The 22427-nt window shown below is 42.0% G+C and overlaps 2 protein-coding genes across 4 annotated transcripts in view; one reads left to right on the top strand and one right to left on the bottom strand.

Annotated features, from left to right (window-relative positions):
• Positions 1 to 3700: 3700 nt before the first annotated feature.
• mtfr1l (mitochondrial fission regulator 1-like) lies at positions 3701 to 13993 on the bottom strand. 2 transcript variants are annotated; one of them, XM_061968298.2, is made up of 8 exons: positions 13874 to 13993; positions 13225 to 13370; positions 12542 to 12649; positions 10963 to 11072; positions 10613 to 10824; positions 7564 to 7951; positions 4800 to 4955; positions 3701 to 4716 (listed from the first exon to the last, which is right to left on the bottom strand). In XM_061968298.2, exons 2-7 carry the CDS (start codon positions 13237 to 13239, stop codon positions 4838 to 4840), a joined length of 951 nt encoding a protein of 316 aa, XP_061824282.2. In that variant the 5' UTR covers positions 13240 to 13370; positions 13874 to 13993; the 3' UTR covers positions 3701 to 4716; positions 4800 to 4837. The 2 variants fall into 2 exon arrangements, with proteins under 2 accessions (XP_061824282.2, XP_061824283.2); XM_061968299.2 differs by having other exon boundaries at positions 13225 to 13337; positions 13874 to 13985.
• A 7588-nt stretch (positions 13994 to 21581) lies between these two features.
• The window catches only part of LOC133611477 (oxidation resistance protein 1), a 45712-nt gene continuing 44866 nt past the window's right edge, over positions 21582 to 22427 (top strand). For both annotated transcript variants that reach the window (XM_061968293.2, XM_061968292.2), the window contains exons 1-2: positions 21582 to 21726; positions 22183 to 22406. In XM_061968293.2, the coding sequence (XP_061824277.2) occupies positions 22306 to 22406 (101 nt within the window). In that variant the 5' untranslated portion in view covers positions 21582 to 21726; positions 22183 to 22305. The remainder of the gene's footprint in view (positions 21727 to 22182; positions 22407 to 22427) is intronic.

Below are 22427 nucleotides of genomic sequence, written 5' to 3'. Positions count from 1 at the left end.
TTGTCCTTAATATTTTTGACAAAATAATAGAATGGAAAATGACACAATATGTTACTGCATATGTCAGCAGACGAATTAGAGCGTTTGTTTGTTTACTTACTAATAAAAGACAAGTTGTCTTGTATGTTCACTATTTTATTTAAGGACAAACTTGCAATAAGAAACATATGTTTAAAGTACTGTAAGATTTGTTGTTAAAATAAAGCCAACAATGCATTTTTTGTGGTGGCCTTTATTTAGAAAAGTACCTAAATACATTTTGGCACCGGTACCAAAATATTGGTATCGGGACAACACTTGAGACGTAACGATTATTGTGATGAAAAAGATGCCTGTTATTATCATCACGGTATTGTTGCTCAAAAATTACTTACATACTGAAATCTTTTGACCAAAAGGTATCTTTTAAATAAGTAAAACAGACACCGTTAAATAGACCTATTTTGCATTTTGTGTATTTCTATGAGTGAATGAATTAATCTCTGTCAGGAAATGAAAGCGCTGGGCGATGCAGGGAGAGACAGTTGTGTTGCGTTTGAGTGCTGTTGGGATAAATTCGATTGGATAAAATGTCGATGATTGATTAAAATGTTTTGGGAAATTGTAGGGACTGGACAAAGTTGTGAGGCCACAAATCCTTAACGGGGATTGGGTAAACGTGCGTGAGGTGGCGCAATCGCAAAATCCTGGATGGACTTTAGTGATGTCCTACGCTGTTCAGCGGTCATTGAACGCACCGTTGAAACACCTCTGTCTGGTATTCCTCTAGTACAGTGGTTCTCAACCTTTTTTCAGTGATGTACCCCTTGTGAATTTTTTTTAAATTCAAGTACCCCCTAATCAGTGCAAAGCATTTTTGGTTGAAAAAAAAAGAGATAAAGAAGTAAAATACAGCACTTAGTCATCAGTTTCCGATTTATTAAATTGTATAACAGTGCAAAATATTGCTCATTTGTAGTGGTCTTTCTTGAACTATTTGGAAAAAAAGATAGGTTTTTATAAGAGAGCCTGCCGATTTTATCGGCCAATAAATGCATTAAAATGTAATATCGGAAATTATCGGAATCGTTTTTTTATTATCTGTATTGTTTTTTTTTTGTGGGTTTTTTTTGTTTTTTTTTATTAAATCAACATAAAAACACGATACAGATACACTTACAATTAGTGCACCAACCCAAAAAACCTTCCTCCCCCACACTCATTCACACAAAAGGGTTGTTTCTTTCTGTTATCAATATTCTGGTTCCTACATTATATATCAATATATATCAATACAGTCTGCAAGGGATACAGTCCGTAAGCACACATGATTGTGCGTGCTGCTGGTCCACTAATAGTACTAACCTTTAACAGTTAATTTTACTAATGTTCATTAATTACTAGTTTCTATGTAACTGTTTTTATATTGTTTTACTTTCTTTTTTATTCAAGAAAATGTTTTTAATTTATTTATCTTGTTTTATTATTATTTTTTAAAAAGTACCTTATCTTCACCATACCTGGTTGTCCAAATTAGGCATAATAATGTGTTAATTCCACGACTGTATATATCAGTTGATATCAGTATCGGTAATTAAAGAGTTGGACAATATCGGATATTGGCAGAAAGCCATTATCGGACATCCCTAGTTTTTATTTATAAAGGATTTTTGAATTGCTGCTATTTTTAGAATATTTTAAAAAAATCTCACGTACCCCTTGGCATACCTTCAAGTACCCCCATTTGAGAACCACTGCTCTAGTATATAGAGCAGTGATTCTCAAACGGTGATGGTAGACACGCCCCATGCCAAAGACTCACTTGAATAACAAATTACGGGTAATGTTACAGTGACAATAAATAATAATAAATAAATAAATAAAAATATCAAATATACTTGTAACCTCTGCCTTGTTTTTTATGAATACTTAGGCCTACTACACTACTGTATTTCAATGTTGGTCATTATTGTGGTGATTAAAAAACTAAGGTAAATCGACACAGTTGACACATTTAAAACTGATGGGGTGACTCACTTAGAGTAATTAAAACAGGTGGAAAAAATCAGTGTGGGTACGGCAGGTGACATGGGTGGGGTAATCAACACAGGTAAGGAAATTGACATGAGTGAAGCAATTTTAAACTGATGGGGTCAGTGACACAGGTAGCGCAATTCAAACAGGTGGTAAAATCAGTGTGAGTACGGCAGTCAACCTGGGTGGGGTAATTGACAGAGGAAATTGTGAGGAAATTATTGTGGGTGAGGCAGTCGACCTAGGCCTGGATGTTGACACAGGCGAGGGAATGATTGTGGGTAAGGCAGTCGACCTCGGCCAGGAAGTTGACAGAGGTGAGGAAATTATTGTGGGTATGGCAGTCGACCTCAGCCAGGAAGTTGACACAGGCGAGGAAATGATTGTGGGTAAGGCAGTCGACCTCGGCCAGGAAGTTGACAGAGGTGAGGAAATGATTGTGGGTATGGCAGTCGACCTCGGCCAGGAAGTTGACACAGGTGAGGAAATGATTGTGGGTAAGGCAGTCGACCTCGGCCAGGAAGTTGACAGAGGTGAGGAAATTATTGTGGGTATGGCAGTCGACCTCGGCCAGGAAGTTGACACAGGTGAGGAAATGATTGTGGGTAAGGCAGTAGACCTAGTCCAGGAAGTTGACACAGGTGCAGCAATCAAAACGGATGAAGTCAATGACACAAGTAGAGCAATCGGTGGGAAAAAATCAGTGTGGGTACAACAGATGACCGACGTGGGGTAATCAACCCAGCTATAGCAATTGAAACAGGTGGAAAATTAACACAGGTAGGATCATCGACACAGGTAAAGCAATCTCAACCGACTGGTCATTCAACACAGGTAAGGCAATTGAAACAGGTGGAAAGTCAATGCAAGAAAGGTAAAACAATCAAAACTCCAAAAATTTAATAAAGTGTGGCAGTTGACACAGGTGCGGTTATTGACACAGGTGTCACGCCTGTAATTGTAACAGGTGTAGCAATTACAACAAGTAGTGGCAAATGATACATGGGGGCGGGGGGGAGATCAGGCAGTAGGCAACAAACCTGAGGAAATTGAAACAGGTGGAAAAATCCACAAAAGGCCGTGGTAATTGACACCTGTCAGTAAAGCAGTCGAAACAGGTGTGGATGTAAACACAGCTGAGGCAATTGAAACAGGTGACCTAAGTAAAACAGGAAGGTGTAATAAACAGGTACGGTTAAACACACAGGTCGGGGCAACTGACACAGGTGTAGCGGTCGAAACAGGTGCGTAGGCCAACAAAGATGAGGGAGAACAAGTGTGGTAATGAACACATTGGATAATCACAGCAGGTAGATAATGTAACTCAATACTAAACCGGTCTCATCACAGGAAAGTGTGCCGTCCTCGTCTATATTTAACCTGAGCCTAATTTTGACTAAGTCTCATTAACAGGGGCCTCCACAGACGATAGTGTGGCTGAAGTAGGCCAAGGACTCTCAGAAAATAGACCGTGTCTCACTCAGGGACGACATCATTCAGGGAAACAAAAGAGATGGTTTGTTGAGAGTGATCTTTGAGAAAAGATTTTGGAGCACTGACTCGAATATCTTGGAAGTTGGAAGGGAATCTATGAAGGTCTTTTAGAACTGGAAACTTGTGTAACACTGCCTCCTTGTGGCAACATCTCACACTGCATGGAGGGCATCCAAAATAAGACACTACTTCAAAACATCAGTCCAACTTTATTTACAAATGCTGACGCAAAAAAAAACAAGCAACGCAGGGTAAAAAGTAATTGATGTTAAGTTTATTTACCCTTCAAAATATTAAAAGGTATTATTTGTGTCTTTCCAATAGTGAGCAAGCTGATGGCGGTTTGCGAAATCAAAGGGAACCCAAAATGTTAGGCAACACGGGGTGGGTTGAAAAAACTCAAAATGGCACAGTTGGGAGAGTAAAATCAGGCAAATGACGGTAAGGCGTCATTAGGAATATTCCTTCAAACTGGCAGGTTCCTATAGAGCAGTGATCTTCAAACTGTGGTACGCCAAAGAATCACCTAATTATTTGCAATTATTTTAATTTGAATTATTAAGTACAGTGTTTTATTCTCCTATATTCAAACAGTGTTACTGTGTGTAATGTGACAGTGGCCAAAATATTAAATATACTAAACCCTAAGCCTTGTTTTTAATGAATATTTAGGGCTACTTCGGTACTGTATTTTAATGTTGGTCAGTACGGTGGTACTTAAAGAGACAAATGTTTTCTAAAGTGTTACTTGGTGAAAAATGTTCAAACCACTGCCATCGAGTTATGTAAAACACACATACAGCTGACTTTTCTTCACCTAATAGGCTGGCACAAGCTTAAATCTGTTGCATACTGAAATATATTCACACGAGCTAATGTCGCCACACACTTTAAATCGTAATATAGCTTGTATAAACACGAGGTGTTTCAAGTACGGTATACAACTGAAATTCCTCATTAAAAACCTTTCAAACAAAATGCAAAAAGGCTCATTTTTAAACCTGGAGGGGTAAAAAACGCTTCCTAAAGGTCCATTTAGTCCATCTTCAGATGAACCAGTCTGTTAAGAACACATTGAAACGTGGAAAAAAAATATGTGATATAGTTCTGAAAGTTCACATTTGTTTTGTGTTTCTAACTCTGGCAGGCAGCTATTGCACTGAGGTCTGAGGAGCGAGGTTGTGGTCCATGACAGTTCATGGGAAAGGCCTAAAAATAACCAGAGAAAGAAACTCCGAGTAAGTAGACAACATGGCTTTGTATAACATGAAGATGAGAACCTTGCGACTTACGCGGAGTATTAGGGTGAGAATGAACGAGGGAAGGCAGGCTACTTCCGCTTCATGGACAAGGTGTCTTCTTCCTTCAAGACAAACTTTTTTCTCAGAGCTTCCGAGATCAGAGAGGCCGAGTCCTCCTCTCTCAAAGACGTGCAGCCTCTGTTGTACCTGGCATGGATAAAAACACGCTTTTAGGGGCACTCATTTGGAAAGTAAACACAATGTTATGGAAGAACAAGAGTAAAATGATAACTAGGGGGTGTACTGATTGAATGCTACCAGCTAAAAACACAGGTATCAGATAATAAAGTTAAGTTAAAGTCCCAACGATAGTCACACACACAGTAGGTGTGGTGAAATTATCCTCTGCATTTGACCCATCCCCATGTTCAACCCCTGGGAGGTGAGGGGAGCAGTGAGCAGCAGTGTGGCTGCGCTCCGGAATCATTTTGGTGATTTAACCCCCAATTCCAACCCTTGATGCTGAGTGCCAAACAGGGAGGCAATGGGTCCCATTTTTATAGTCTTTGGTATGACTCAGCCAGGGTTTGAACTCATGACCTTCGAGTCTCAGGGCGGACACTCTAACCACAAGGTTAGAGTGTTGAACTGTCGGTTTTTCATTTCAATAACTACTTGCATGTAAAATCTCTGATACAAGTAACATCTAAACATCCTTAAACAAAGATGATATTTTCTTATATTTTAGTGAAGTCATTTACAAAAGGTAAACATGGTAGGCTAAATGCTGCAGGGAGCTAACAGCTACACAACAGCTCAGCACTCAATAACACACAAGCTAGACATACGTAATAAGTGTAATTATTATTAAGTATTTCTGTCTAAAACAGTCTTTCTCAATGTAAGCAAGTTTCACATACTTGCAGTTGCATATTACTTGCAGATACAGTCTTCAGGGCAGAAGTGTGTTAGAAAGTATCAGTAACAATCGTGTCCGCATCATTCAATTTACTCCGTTTAGCATTACTTAATAAATTATTGCAACCACTAGGTGTGACCAAAAACTAATTACCACTCTACTTCAAAAGCATTAATCTGAGTAATTTCACTTGATCAAACCTTTTCTACCATTCCACACTACAGAGTAATACAAGTATGTACTAGGATTTGTGCTAATATCATATGGGATTAATGTCAGTATTGTATCAGAAGTGAAAAAGTTATATTGGGGCACTCCTAATGATAATCGCAGGACAGCAAATGGAACTTATTGCAACTTCGAAAAGTTGCACACACATCCTGGTCCTGGCTGCTCGGTACAAAATGGCTGACATGACAATAAACCCATTAATACATTCATTTATTTGTGGTGGCTACATGTTCACCTTTGCTCAAAAACACATTATAATGGGACTGTCTGTGACTTTAGCTTGTCGTTACAACTTCCTACTTTAGATTACGTTTGCATTGTATCTCCGCTTTTTAAACACACATGCCTGGTCTGCCAAACAATAAGACATGGCAGGGGGGATCAGTGTTGCCAACTTAGTGATTTGGTTGCCATTTGTAGTGAGTATTCAGACCCAGATACTTGTTTTTTTAAAAGCATCGAGCAACAAACTTAGTGACATTTTCTGGTGTAGAAAAAAAAAAACGACAAGCAAAAGAAGAAAGTTGATTTGTGGTTCTAAACATATTTGTTTGAATGATGTTATTTTTCAACTCCTTTGACTATCCTACAACATTCTTTGCAATCATATGCACATACGTCATAGCTAGGGAGGAACGTTAAATGGTATGATGATAAACCACGGCAAATCTCCCAACGGTTAGTATTACTGTTTTGATTTAAAATTATCGTAAAACCGGGATTAATAACCACACTTTGATGAACTCACGGACTGTTGACACTGCTCAATTACTGGAGAAGCAAGCTAGTGCGAGCTCGCCAGCTAAATTAAATGCTAACATGAATACAGGAGACATTATCGTCTTTCCCCATTAAGAAACGACATACCCCAATCCAAACGTATATAAACACATTGCTGTCTGAGCAACTAAGCTGTTGAATTGTGCTCATTGAAACTACAAGCTGTGCTCTCTTACCAAAAAGTGATCGATATATACTTGAAGGAATAACGACAACAGGAAGTGAACTCGTGTGCCGTCACATAAACTGGAAGTGAAGTGCCCAAACACCCCTTTTATCCTTAAAAAAATAGATATCACTAAAACTTTTACAAATACAACCTAAGAAGATAAACACATTTATAGACTCAAATGAAAATAGTATGGCTCTTAAGAAGACAAAACAATATTTAATATATCTTCAGCCAAGAAATATTAGTGTGTGTCTGCTTATTTTATCAAATTCCTAAATAAAATTTGGGTAAAATATTTCGGTGTGTGTCAAAGTCCTTTTTGAGCACATTCACAATGCCGTGATAATAATAACCGTGATAATTTTGGTTACAATAACCGTTTCATATCGCTACATCCCGAGTCATGACCAACTATGCAAATTGATTACTTTATTGGGGTCACAGGTAAGCTGGAGCCTAACACTTGTACACTTTAATTGTTTATATGTCATCAAAAGGTGTTTATTTTATATAGTATTGTTACCTACATGGTGGTTAACTTATTTTTTACACTTGTGACAGTTAAGAAGGTTAAAGTGACTTTAAATAAACTGCCTGTGCAGTTAATGAAGTTTTTATGATGGTGACAGTTTGACAGATTTATCCTATTTCTATAATTAAAAAAATGTTTAAGGTACTTTATTAGAGGTGTAAATGAACTAAATGGTCAGTACCTGTCTTTGCTCATCTTCATGCGGTTCATGTCCTTCAGGATGTCCATAACATCTGCAAAGCTGGTGGACTTGGACAGCGACACCGTGTCCTCCTCCGCCTCACGGTAGTCCATACTGGGCCTGTCCAGGTCGAAAGTCGCCGACGCCGTCATTGAGACCGGCGGCATTGGGTCCGGGACCAGCTCGGACACCACGGATACCATGTCCTTGTCATTGTCTTCTTCTTCCTCATCCTCCTCCTCTTCTTCTTCTTCGGTGACATCGCTGATGACAAAGGAGGCGGCTGCCGTAGTGGCCGGTTGATAAGGGGCGGTCTCGAAGGGCGCCATAGAGAAGCTCATGGTGGTGTCGTCGGGAGAAAGAAGGTCAGGGGTTAAGGGGTTGGAGCCTGGAATTAAAACAAGAATAGAACCATCAACTGCTGGTTTGCACAACATTAAGTACACTTGCACATTATAATAAGAGCCAATACAAAAGCTGTAGATAAAGATAATAATGCTCAATTTTGAGAGAGGCATTCATTTAGTAACTGTATTCTGTGGTACTAAGAGATATCTGTGATATGTTGCTCTGTCTCATGTATCTCTTGGGACTTCAACCACACTTATAACAATGTTATTAAATCATTATTAAGGTTAGTGCATCTGCCTCACAATACGAAGGTCCTGAGTAGTCTTGGGTTCAATCCCGGGCTCGGGATCTTTCTGTGTGGAGTTTGCATGTTCTCCCCGTGACTGCGTGGGTTCCCTCCGGGTACTCCGGCTTCCTCCCACTTCCAAAGACATGCACCTGGGGATAAGTTGATTGGCAACACTAAATTGGCCCTAGTGTGTGGATGTGAGTGTGAATGTTGTCTGTCTATCTGTGTTGGCCCTGCGATGAGGTGGCGACTTGTCCGGGGTGTACCCCGCCTTCCGCCCGATTGTAGCTGGGATAGGCTCCAGCGCCCCCCGCGACCCCAAAGGGAATAAGCGGTGGAGAATGGATGGATGGATGGATTTCTGTCTAAAACCAGCTTCATCAGCACAGGGTTTTATTGGATTATTGCTGGCGTACCGAATAAAACGTACCGGGCGCCACATTAATATGTGCATGCAAACAAACCAAAGCCCAATTGAGGTGTAATTTATTTTCAGCCACTGACCCACACATTGACGCCAATAATCTAGGGATGCACACTATTTTTCCCCAAGCCTATACTGATAAATTCCTGCTTCTCAAGACCGATACGTGATATCTTATTTTTATCTATTATTTTTATAATGTAGATTTAACTGTAGTTTGTGCACACCTGGAGGTAAGAATGAGTCAAAGAATGGATTATTTGGCAAAATATGAAATTAAGTCATTACTATGATAGAGCTAACAGCACATCCATAAATCAGTGAAGCTTATGTCCTGATAGAGAATGGGTATTGTTTACATTTTAACCAATAATAGTACCAAAACTGTACTTTTTAAATGCCTTGCAAACTGGTACTTAACATTTTCAACATACACATGTTTGTAAAAAAGATTTTAAAAAGTACTATTTTTATGGAATTTTGTGACATTCAAGTTAAAGACTAGTATTTAAATTATTCAGTGATATAAATTAAATAACTAAAGTACTACATTAAAAAATAAATTCAACACAATTGACATACATATTGTAGCAATACAGAACATCGAGAATGTGCAAAAAACAACTTACTTTAGTTGTAATGTTTGATGCTCAAAATTCTGGATGTTCTTGAATGCAAGCAACCTCATGAGGAAATGGTGTGTTTTTGTTTCTACTGGCTAGGCCAGGGGTCGGCAACCCGCGTAGAGCCGCATGCGGCTCTTTAGCGCCGCCCTAGTGGCTCTCTGGAGCTTTTTCAAAAATGTATGAAAAATGGAAAAAGATGAGGGGGGAAAATATATTTTTTGTTTTAATATGGTTTCTGTAGGAGGACAAAAATGACACAAGCCTCCCTAATTGTTATAAAGCACACTGTTTATATTAAACATGCGTCACTGATTTCGAGTATTTGGCGAGCGCCGTTTTGTCCTACTAATTATGGCGGTCCTTGAACTCACCGTAGTTTGTTTACATGTACAACTTTCTCCGACTTTCTAGGACGTGTTTTATGCCACTTCTTTTTCTGTCTCATTTTGTCCACAAAACTTTTAAAGTTGTGCATTAATGCACAAAGGTGAGTTTTGTTGATGTTATTGACTTGTGTGGAGTGCTAATCAGACATATTTGGTCACTGCATGACTGCAAGCTAATCGATGCTAACATGCTATTTAGGCTAGCTATATGTACATATTGCATCATTATGCCTCGTTTGTAGGTATATTTGAGGTAATTTAGTTTCTTTTAAGTCCTTAATTCAATTTATATCTCATGACACACTATCTCTATGTAACATGGCTTTTAATTTTTTGCGGCTCCAGACAGATTTGTTTTTGTATTTTTGGTCAAATATGGCTCTTTCAACATTTTGGGTTGCCGACCCCTGGGCTAGGCTAGCGCTGTGGTGCTAATAGTGCAATGATTACCCATGTCTGCGTGTTAATGTCCGTAATAAAATTTTAAAAAAGAGCGTCAGATTCTGTATACTTCCGTCAGGATGCTACATTTCTTACAGGAATGTTAACTTGTACAATTTTACCCCCAAGCCTTTGTTGCAGGTGGATTAGTCTGCATTCTCTTAGCTAAGTGTTTGCAGGGCCTTCGGTTCGGACAGGATGTCTTCATCTAGAGAAGACCCACACGACCAACGCCATGTTTGTTTACAATGAGGTCCGGTGATCTTAGGAGCAGCTTGGAACCTCCTACAAGGTAGGAACGCTTAATATATACACAGTAACCCACCTACAGCAAAGTATGGTTAATCTCGCCTCATTTACGCATTTTTTATTTTTTAAATCGGTTATCAGTTGTCATGTACCCCTACAACAAGACACATCTTGGCAATAAAGACTCTTAAAACAAGTGCGTTTTCAATTTTACCACTAAGGGACTGCAGGAGAAAAAGCAAACCTTTGCCCGCGATCCACAATCCCAGGCATTAGGACTTACCAGTATCACCAGCCACAATCTTTGCAATTTGTGCTCGGAGCCTGCCCAGCTCATCCTGCAGTGCTGTGGTGCGGTTGAGCGCCGTCACCCCGGGCTTCTTCAGCCCTTCCACTCGCTTGCCCTCACGCCGGAAGTTGGGTACGGATGAGTTCCTGTGGAGCACCAGGAGAGGTGTGGGCCTCCATTCGTGCTTAAGGGGTCGAGCGTCACTCCTGGAAAGAAAAGTGTGATCAAAAACAATCTTTCATCCTACTTAGCGGAGAAAGACTAGCTTTCACTGAAACTACCTTGCGATTCCGAAAATAATTATAAAAATTGTGTTACAATTTGAGGGTGGATGGTGTCCTTACCGCACTCTGGCATACGTCTCCTCTTCATCTGCAACAATCCAGGCGATATCTGCTAAGGTAGGAACCAGTGGGCCGTCCATAGGGCGAAGAGAGGGTAGACCTGGCAGTTCCTGATGGGTACAGACTAAATTCATATATCTGATAGTGAAGACCCATTTCAAGTACAGTGGAACCTCGATTTACAAACTTAATTGGCTCTTGGTGGTAGCGGGGGTGTATAATGTAGCCCGGAAGAGTCAGGGATGCATGGGATTCTGGGTATTTGTTCCGTTGTGTTACGGTGCGGATGTTCTCCCGAAATGTGTTTGTCATTCTTGTTTGGTGTGGGTTCACAGTGTGGCGCATATTAGTAAGAGTGTTAAAGTTGTTTAAACGGGCACCCACAGTGTGACCTGTATGGCTGTTGAACAAGTATGCATTGCAGTCACTTATGTGTCTGCAGAAGCCGCATACAACATGTGACTGGGCTGGCAAGCTGTTAGTACAGGTTGTAGAGGGCGCTAAAAGCAGTGCCATCATAGCACGCCCTTATTATTGTTGTTTGGGTGAAAATCAGACATTCGAGAGAATAGTTGCTCTGAAATTCGGGAGTCTCCCGGAAAAATTGGGAGGGTTGGCAAGTGTGATGCTGTCAAGCGGCATTCATTTAAAACTTGCGGGCCGCACTAACACTACATTTTCATATTAAGGTGCGGGCCGCGTGTCTGAGACCCCTGGTTTATACATAGCACAAAGCAAAAAAAATGTGTATGCAATGTTATTTCATTTTAAATTTCAAAAGAGTTTTGTGGCTCCCATTGTTTTCTTTATTTTGTGAAACGGGTCAAAATGGCTCTTTGAGTGGTAAAGGTTGCCGACCCCTGTCCTGGGCAGATACAGCCCGCCAGCGTCCAAAATCCGGCCTTTAAAAAAAAATAAAAAATTATTTTAATTTTAAAAAAAATAAAAAATGTATCTGTCCTTTTTCACCCATCCATCAATCCATTCTCAACCGCTTGTTACTGGACCTCCATCGATAACGTGACGTCATCACGCTTGCACCGCAATGTCAGTCGAGAGCGCGGCAAGTGCGTGCTCTTTCAATTAAAATTAAAATAATGAAATCGTTGGACTCCGAGTGTAGAGTTTTTAAATATCAGTGGACATATGTGTGAACAGTATGGAAACAGGATGTGACGTAGAGGGCCCCGTGTCTTTAAAACAGAAAGTGATGTCATCAAAATGTCAGCCCCGGATGGCTTCAGACGGCATACAAAATGAATAAAGCGTTTGTACGCTGAGACATGGTTCGCACACAGAGGCATATTTGCCGCCATGTAAAGGTTTGTTAAAGTTAAAGTCCAACGATAGTCTCACACACTAGGTGTGGTGAAATTATCCTCTGCATTTGACCCATCCCCATGTTTACCCCTTGGGAGTTGAGGGGAACAGTGAGCAGCAGCGGTGGCCGCGCTCGGGAATCATTTGGTGATTTAACCCCCAATTCCAACCGTTGATGCTGAGTGCCAAGCAAGCACCAGAAAAGGTCACAAATAGAGGCATTTCTAAATCGAAGTTCCACTGTATTTAAGAACAATACCTGAAAACATGCTCGTTGCGGAGGTCTGAGTGGAAGAGTTGAGCCTATTCTTCTCACAACACTTCGAGTGGATCCATGAGGCTTGTTCTGCCATATAGGAATAACCTCCTGTAAACAAATGACAAGCACGTCCATCGCTGCAATTATTATAATATGCGCATGCCAGAAAAAAAGCTTACAAGAAAATGTCAGCGTTAATTGATTAATTGATTGATTGAGACTTTTATTAGTAGGTTGCACAGTGAAGTACATATTCCGTACAATTGACCACTAAATGGTAACACCCGAATAAATTTTTCAACTTGTTTAAGTCGGGGTCCACTTAAATTGATTCATGATACAGATATATACTATCATCATAATACAGTCATCACACAAGATAATCATCAGGGTGTATACATTGAATTATTTACATTATTTACAATTCAGGGTGTGGAGGGGGGGGGTTAGGTTTGGTTGTCATCATCAGTCATCAACAATTGAGAACAGAGAAATGGATATTGGAACAGTGTAGGTCTGACTTGGTAGGATATGTACAGCAAGTAGTGGACATAGAGAGAGAGATCAGAAGGCATAAGAAAAGTATCTACATTTGATTGTTTACATTCGATTATTAACAATGCGGGGAGGGTGTTAGTTTAGTCGATGTAGTGTCTTAAAAAATGGCCAGAATGTTGTCTTACTGTGTCCGTCTCCATGGTGATGGCTCAGTGCAGGGGAGCACCGATGCTGTGGTGCTAGTAGTGGCTCAAAACTGAGCACTTCACAGAACAGACGCCTCGTTAATCTGACAACTCTTGGGATGCAAATTAGAGATTAGACAGAGCATCTGTTGAAGAGACAAGAGACACAGGGAAAAAAGAGAGGGCACAACATTGTAACAAACTCAAACAATGGACGAGTTCAATTAAATACATGGCTCAAACGACGGTTGAATATAAATTAAAAAAACTTGATTATTGAGTTGTAACACTTGCTTGCTACTTTTAGTTTTAATTAGTCCCTGGTGCAATGAGACACGTTAAAATGTCACGTTTTTTAAGTCATTACGTCACTGATTGAATTTTAAAAAAATCTGCATCACATTCATTTCGCGAAATATGACGATAACTGGCCAAAATAAGTGCAGGATTGTGCGTGCACTCATTAGTGAATAGCAGCGCTATCATAGCGGCTGATTTGCACCGGCGGCTAACAGCATCAAATAAACACACAAGGCCGAGTATTAGCTTTGGTAGCACCGACCGTGACTCTCGAGTATGTTAAAGACAACTCGTTGGGCGCTACGTTTAGAGTTTTGGACACTAAAATAAATAAAACAGTAAAACTTACAGCAAATTTAAAATTGAACGAGCGGTCGTACGCCAGGAATGGAATTTCTCCTATTCGTCTTTCAGTGTTGTTGACGTTCAGTACCGGAAACGGAAACCGGTTAGGTTTTCTGTTACAGCGTTCCCAGCGCTTAAATTGAGTATTGCAGAATCCTTTATACCAACATAAACAACGTTTTCAAATTCCTAAACGCATTCAACACTTTAACGCAATACGTTAAACACATTTTATTTTAGGGATAAAATTTCACTTTCACTTAAACCTTTTTTTTTTTTTTTTTTAATTCATATAGACTATATTAAAACACTGTGACCCGGAAGTAGCGCTTTTTATTAATGTTTTCAATTGTATTTTTATTGAACAAAAAACATACATTTATAATTCGCACAAAAGTCAAGGCATTTTCAACATCAAGGAAAGAAAACAAAAGCAAATACAGATAGAGTAATAATACTAAAAAATATGAAAGAAAACAAAAAGGGCTACCTTAATCACTTCAAATGTTTTTAACAAGGATTGATTGATTGATTGAGACTTTTATTAGTAGATTGCACAGTACAGTACATATTCCGTACAATTGACCACTAAATGGTAACACCCGAATAAGTTTTTCAACTTGTTTAAAGTCGGGGTCCACGTTAATCAATTCATCGTATAAATATATACTATCAGCATAATACAGTCATCACACAAGTTAATCATCAGAGTATCCATTTTCCATCCATTTCCTACCGCTTATTCCCTTTTGGGGTCGCTGGAGCCTATCTCAGCTACAATCGGGCGGAAGGAGGTGTACACCCTGGACAAGTCGCCACCTCATCGCAGGGCCATCATCAGAGTATATACATTGAATTATTTACATTATTTACAATCCGGGGGGTGGGATGTGGAGGGAGTTGGGGAGGAGGGGTTAGGTTTGGTTGAGATCAGCACTTCAGTCATCAACAATTATATCATCTGAGAAATGGACATTGTAACAGTGTAGGTCTGACTTGGTAAGATATGTACAGCGAGCAGTGAACGGCTATCAATTTAAGGGCTTTTGTACTCTTAATCATTCTCCAAGATTTGATTGATAATTGTAACCCATTAAGCCAATTGGGAAATGTAGGCCTTACTTTCATAAATCGACATTTATGTAGAAATAAATGTGCCTGGAGCATAATAATGTTGACAAACATTACTAAGTTTAACGACTAAGTTACAGTCGTTTACAAAAATACCAAATTTGATCTCTTCTGTAGAGAATGGGGACATCTCCACACCCTTGTTTCTCAGCCAATCTCTGATCTCCTCCCAAAACACATGTACATTCTCACATTCCACAAACAGATGATTGGCACCCTCTACAGCTCCACGTATATAACAGCCATCAACCTCCATGTTAAATTAAAGTTTTAAAAAATCCTTTAAAGGGTATATTCCATTAATCATTTTAAATTGTATTTCTTTAATTTTGGGAAGAATTGGGTATTTAATATATATTGTCCTTATTTCCCTTAGCTCAACTTTTGTAAACTCCTTCAGAATATATTGTCTATGAACTGTGCCCGGAGAATATTATTTCACTAAAACTGCCCTCATATATTTGTTGGAACATTTTTTCATCACAGAAATGAACATACCGTATTCAATATTAAGGTTTCTCAGACAAGGGGTAGTATTTGAATATAAAACATCTTGAGTCACCATAGATTTTAAGGATAGAGGTATTGCTTTGGTGATCTTTTGAAACAGATTTTTTGAACAACAACATGATATTAAAACACTGTGACCCGAAAGTAGCGCTACATGCACAATGACTGAATCAATCAATGTTTATTTATATAGCCCTAAATCACAAGTGTCTCAAATGGCTGCACAAGCCACAACAACATCCTCGGTTCAGAGCCCACATAAGGGCAAGGAATAACTCACAACCCAGTGGGATGTCAATATGAATGACTATGAGAAACCTTGGAGAGGACTGCAGATGTGGGTGACCCTCCTCCCCCTCTAGGGGAGACCGGATGCAATGGACATCGAGTGGGTCTAGCATAATATTGTGAAATTCCAGTCCATAGTGGATCTAACATAATAGTGAGAGTACAGTCCATAGTGGGGCCAGCAGGAGACCATCCCGAGCGGAGACGGGTCAGCAGCGCAGAGATGTCTCCAACCAATGCACAGGCAAGCGGTACATTCCGGGTCCCGACTCTGGACAGCCAGCACTTCATCCATGGCCACCGGACCGGTGCCTCCCCTTCCACAAGGGAGAGGAGGGCAGAAAAGAAAAGAAACAGCAGATCAACTGGTCTAAAAAGGGGGTCTATTTAAAGGCTAGAGTATACAAATGAGTTTTAAGATGGGACTTAAATGCTTCTACTGAGGTAACATCTCTAACTGTTACCGGGAGGGCATTCCATAGTACTGGAGCCCGAATAGAAAACGCTCTATAGCCCACAGATTTTTTTGGGGCTCTGAGAACCACTAATAAGCCGGAGTTCCTTGAACGCAGATTTCTTGCCGGGACATACGGTACAATACAATTGGCAAGATAGGATGGAGCTAGACCGTGTAGTATTTTATACGTAAGTAGTAAAACCTTAAAATCACATCTTATATATGTTACGGCTCAGGCTCCTGCCAACGCCGCTCATCCGTCTGTGCGCACCTCGGGACACGCCCCCGGGTGCGCACATCCAGGGACGCACCGTGCGCGTCCCCGCCCTGCAGCAGCCACCAGCTGCAATCACTCACCGGCAATCTACACTCCTGGGTCTGATGAGGGCAAGCTCAATAAAGGACCAGTGGACCCAAGGATCGGCGCGGGAACTTAGCTTTCTCATGGTGTACCGTAAGCAACAAGCTTTATGCTATATTCGTGTTTCCTCTCCGTGCCTTGATTTGTCCCTTGTCTTCTCCCGTGTCCCCGCAGTACCCTCCGTCGCCTGGAAAGTGAGCTGTGCGTCTCATTGCCTTGATTTGTCCCTTGTCTTCTCCCGTGTCCCCGCAGTACCCTCCGTCGCCTGGAAAGTGAGCTGTGCGTCTCATTTTCCCCTGGATCTCCCTCTGGACTCTGACTGCTTCCTTCGTTCCTCGACCTCTTGCTCGCCCCTGGATTCCGACGCCTCTCTCTCGCCCCGGATAACCTGCCTGCCCCATGGACTTCCTCGTATCTCGTTCAACACGTTGGTAACACTCACTTCAGTTAACTACACACATAGTCTTACACCACACACACTCTTGTATTTTAGTCGCACACTCCATATCTATAGTTTAGTTGTATTGTTTATTATTATTATATATATTTATTATATATAATAAATAAATTGTACATACTGCCCCCTGGTGTCTGTTTGCCGTCACCTCCCTCAGTAAACACAACAGTAAGTTCCCGCCAAAATTATTAAAGGACCTGACGGCACAGTTCCTTAGCCCCGCCCCTAGTGACTTTCGTTCCGACCCCCAGTGACCTTTTTTTTTCTTTTTTTCTTTTCTTTATTTTTGCCCCATTCACTATGGCTTTTTCTTTTTTTCGCTTCAAACCAGAGGATTTGTCTTGTCCTGCCGAGCAGTCTTGGAAAGGCATGTTCAGTAGCGAGATAAGCAAGGAGGAATTTTCTCGTCGCCTGGACACCCTCCTCCCACCCTTAGAGACTCAGTCAGCAGGAAGCGTCTGGCATCCGCTTTCAGAGGGGGGGGATAGTACTGGTGGCTGTGCTGGTGTGGTGGCGCAGTTGCACCCAGCCAGGCTACCCCCTGCCAGACAAATACCATCTGTCTTCCGCTTTTCCCAGCCGCAGCCACTAGCCCCTGAGCTAGCACCTGTCCCTCGGCTAGCGTCCGAGCTAGCACCTGTCCCTCGGCTAGCGTCCGAGCTAGCTCCTGTCCCTCGGCTAGCGTCCGAGCTAGCACCTGTCCCTCGGCTAGCGTCCGAGCTAGCACCTGTCCCTCGGCTAGCGTCCGAGCTAGCACCTGTCCCTCGGCTAGCGTCCGAGCTAGCACCTGTCCCTCGGCTAGCGTCCGAGCTAGCACCTGTCCCTCGGCTAGCGTCCGAGCTAGCACCTGTCCCTCGGCTAGCGTCCGAGCTAGCACCTGTCCCTCGGCTAGCGTCCGAGCTAGCACCTGTCCCTCGGCTAGCGTCCGAGCTAGCACCTGTCCCTCGGCTAGCGTCCGAGCTAGCACCTGTCCATCGGCTAGCGTCCGAGCTAGCACCAGTCCCTCGGCTAGCGCCCGAGCTAGCACCAGTCCCTCGGCTAGCGCCCGAGCTAGCACCAGTCCCTCGGCTAGCGCCCGAGCTAGCACCAGTCCCTCGGCTAGCGTCCGAGCTAGCACCAGCCCCTCGGCTAGCCTCCGAGCTAGCACCAGCCCCTCGGCTAGCCTCCGAGCTAGCACCAGCCCCTCGGCTAGTCTCCGAGCTAGCACCAGTCCCCAGGCTAGCCTCCGAGCTGGCACCAGCTCCCAGGCTGGCCCCCACGTCTCCACCAGCTCCCAGGCTGGCCCCCACGTCTCCACCAGCTCCCAGGCTGGCCCCCACGTCTCCACCAGCTCCCAGGCTGGCCCCCACATCTCCACCAGCTCCCAGGCTGGCCTCGACCTCTGCCCCTCTGCCGGCTCCGCCGACTCCAGCACCTCTGCCGGCTCCGCCGACTCCAGCACCTCTGCCGGCTCCGCCGACTCCAGCACTTCTGCCGGCTCCGCCGACTCCAGCATCTCGGCCTGCTCCGCCGACTTCAGCACCTCGGCCAGCTCCTCAGCTGCCCTCCTCGTCTCCGGCTTTGACGTCCGCTGCTTCCACGCCTTTGACGTCCGCTGCTTCCACGGCGCCGATGACCTCTGCCGCTTCCAAGGCGCCGATGACGTCTGCCGCTTCCACGCCGCCGATGACGTCTGCCGCTTCCACGCCGCCGATGACGTCTGCCGCTTCCACGCCGCCGATGACGTCTGCCGCTTCCACGCCGCCGATGACGTCTGCCGCTTCCACGCCGCCGATGACGTCTGCCGCTTCCACGCCGCCGATGACGTCTTCCTCCACGCCGCTGCCGACGTCTGCCGCTTCCACGCCGCCGCCGACGTCATATCCTCGTTTCCGGCAAGACGCACCATGGCGCCAATCACGTCCGCCTTCCCGACGGCCAAGATGGTGGCCGTCCCCGCCCTGCAGCAGCCACCAGCTGCAATCACTCACCGGCAATCTACACTCCTGGGTCTGATGAGGGCAAGCTCAATAAAGGACCAGTGGACCCAAGGATCGGCGCGGGAACTTAGCTTTCTCATGGTGTACCGTAAGCAACAAGCTTTATGCTATATTCGTGTTTCCTCTCCGTGCCTTGATTTGTCCCTTGTCTTCTCCCGTGTCCCCGCAGTACCCTCCGTCGCCTGGAAAGTGAGCTGTGCGTCTCATTGCCTTGATTTGTCCCTTGTCTTCTCCCGTGTCCCCGCAGTACCCTCCGTCGCCTGGAAAGTGAGCTGTGCGTCTCATTTTCCCCTGGATCTCCCTCTGGACTCTGACTGCTTCCTTCGTTCCTCGACCTCTTGCTCGCCCCTGGATTCCGACGCCTCTCTCTCGCCCCGGATAACCTGCCTGCCCCATGGACTTCCTCGTATCTCGTTCAACACGTTGGTAACACTCACTTCAGTTAACTACACACATAGTCTTACACCACACACACTCTTGTATTTTAGTCACACACTCCATATCTATAGTTTAGTTGTATTGTTTATTATTATTATATATATTTATTATATATAATAAATAAATTGTACATACTGCCCCCTGGTGTCTGTTTGCCGTCACCTCCCTCAGTAAACACAACAATATACACAGGAAGCCAGTGCAGGTGAGCCAGTATAGGCGTAGTATGATCAAACTTTCTTGTTCTTGTCAAAAGTCTAGCAGCCGCATTTTGTACCAACTGTAATCTTTTAATGAAAACATAACTACCTTTGCTAATTAGTTAATAATGGCCAAAAGGGATTTAAATACAACAAATGTATAACATTAAAATATTAAAACGCATAAATAATAATAATAATAAATAAATAAAACTGCCACAAACACAATATAGGAGTCGACAGACACAATATTATATATATTATTTATTTATTTTATAAACCTTTATTTATATATTGCAACATTTACGCATAATTGAGAAATAATAATAATCAAAATAAGTACAAAAACAGTACAAAATCAGTACAAAAACAATACAAAAACAGTACAAAAGAGCGCCAGGGGGTTGTAAACTCAATAAAGTAACTAAAATAAAATGCAATATATATGTATATATATATATATATATATATATATATATATATATATATATATATATATATATATATATATATATATATATATTGCATTCTATTTTAGTATATATATATATATATATATATATATATATATATATATATATATATATATATATATATATATATATATATATATATATATTGCATTCTATTTTAGTATATATATATATATATATATATAAAGTGCAAAGCCATAGGCTCACACAAGTTCAGTAGATAATTTAAATTTGGAACACAGCATCATCGTTTTCACAGCTTTTTGTTTGTTAGAGGTAGAGAGTGTTTTAACGTAGAGCAGTGGTTCTCAAATGGGGGTACGCGTACCCCTGGGGGTACTTAAAGGTATGCCAAGGGGTACGTGAGATTTTTAAAAAATATTCTAAAAATAGCAACAATTCAAAAATCCTTTATAAATATATTTATTGAATAATACTTTAACAAAATATGAATGTAAGTTCATAAACTGAACATGAAATCAAGTAGGCTATTCCATTCATTACAGTGCAACAATGCAATATTCAGTGTTGACAGCTAGATTTTTTGTGGACATGTTCCATAAATATTGATGTTAAAGATTTCTTTTTTTGTGAAGAAATGTTTAGAATTAAGTTCATGAATCTAGATGGATCTCTATTACAATCCCCAAAGAGGGCACTTTAAGTTGATGATTACTTCTATGTGTAGAAATCTTTATTTTTGATAATTGAATCACTTGTTTATTTTTCAACAAGTTTTTAGTTATTTGTATATCTTTTTTTCCAAATAGTTCAAGAAAGACCACTACAAATGAACAATATTTTGCACTGTTATACAATTTACTAAATCAGAAACTGATGACATAGTGCTGTATTTTACTTCTTTATCTCTTTTTTTTTCAACCAAAAATGCTTTGCTCTGATTAGGGGGTACTTGAATTTAAAAAAAATTCACAGGGGGTACATCACTGAAAAAAGGTTGAGAACCACTGACGTAGAGTTCTAATTATTTTTTAAAGGCACAAAAAACAGGTCCGGTATTAAGAAACTTACATTTATGAATATAAAACTTAGCCAATAGCATAATCAGGTTGCAAAGGTAAAATTAATTTTCACATTTTTTTTCCATACAGTGTAATTCCAAATAGCACTGTGATGTTATGTGCCAGGGAATATAAGAACTGCACTACCCAGCATGCAACAGGAATGATGAGCATGCGCGGTAGCCCGGAAGGTGGTATGTGGCCATGCCTACAGCTAGAATGTTGTTATGAGCACGCTTTATGAGTAAACGTTTAGAACTTAGCCAACACGCCTCTTGTGCATTATTTACTAATAGACAGACAACACAAGCACATATTTAAAACAAAGCACAAATTTGTCAGGAATATTTCGACGGACACAAGATGGATACCTTCTACTTATTTCCGCCTTCACCGGAAGTCGCCCCCGCCGGAGAGGAAGTGGTTCCTGATGGGGAAATTAGCTCGTAGGCGGAGCTTCAAACATTGACCTGTCTTGCGATGATATCATAACACTGCAGTGAGAGGACGGCGCCCTTCGGCATCCCTGGGTGAATGACCGGTAAGTGAATCCTCTCTCGCCGCTAATTTTGAGTGTTTCACTTGCTTCCACGTCCAGATTTTGCTGCTTTGTGGACCATCCCGTCTAATACGGCACTTCCTCTTTGGCGAGGAAAGCACGCGCAGCACCAGGAAGCAAACTGTGACTATTTGTTATACATGTGATTGACTTGTTTGGCTCTCTAAAAGGACCCCAGAACAAACAACCTTTGTGCAAGGGGTAGAAAGTGATGGGATTTAATAAGCATGTCTGCATGCAGCTGCTGCCTGCGCTTAGAGCTGTGCAAGGTAAAGAACTAGTCCCCATATTGACAGATTGGCATGTTAATTGTATGGCAGAACTGGCTCCACCAGCCCACCAAGAACACACTCCTATGTCTGCAAAAAAATCCATGCATGCATGCAACCCGACCCCTCTGCACCACTTCTAAGTTACTGCCTTGTTGTTGAACTGCAGATGCTGTAAAGTGGGCCAAAAGGCAGTCATGGGGAATACAAGAAGGATGCCAATTGAGCCCCTCGTCCCTTTTAAAAGCAGCACCTGGACCGCAGCCAGCATCACACTAAAGACACCGAGAGAATGGCTCAGTCTTTGAGGAGGATGGACATTGCCGGGTCAATGGACCACAAGCCTCAGAGAGACAAGACCCGGACCAGCTACTTTGGCAATGTTAAGTCCAGGTCGGTATGCGGGAATCCTTG

The sequence above is a fragment of the Nerophis lumbriciformis genome, linkage group LG08 (assembly GCF_033978685.3).
Source record: "Nerophis lumbriciformis linkage group LG08, RoL_Nlum_v2.1, whole genome shotgun sequence".
Classification (NCBI taxonomy): domain Eukaryota; kingdom Metazoa; phylum Chordata; class Actinopteri; order Syngnathiformes; family Syngnathidae; genus Nerophis; species Nerophis lumbriciformis.
The sequence above is the reverse complement of the archived record's forward strand: the minus strand, read 5'-3'. Positions and strand labels throughout refer to the sequence as shown.

What these genes read in the sequence shown, in the direction of transcription:
- mtfr1l (XM_061968298.2), bottom strand. An exon ending in CGCAACGAGCATGTTTTCAG is followed by an intron (nt 11,073 to 12,541) that starts GTATTGTTCTTA and finishes TGTACCCATCAG; the next exon opens with GAACTGCCAGGTCTACCCTC. An exon ending in ATGAAGATGAGCAAAGACAG is followed by an intron (nt 4,956 to 7,563) that starts GTACTGACCATT and finishes TATCCATGCCAG; the next exon opens with GTACAACAGAGGCTGCACGT.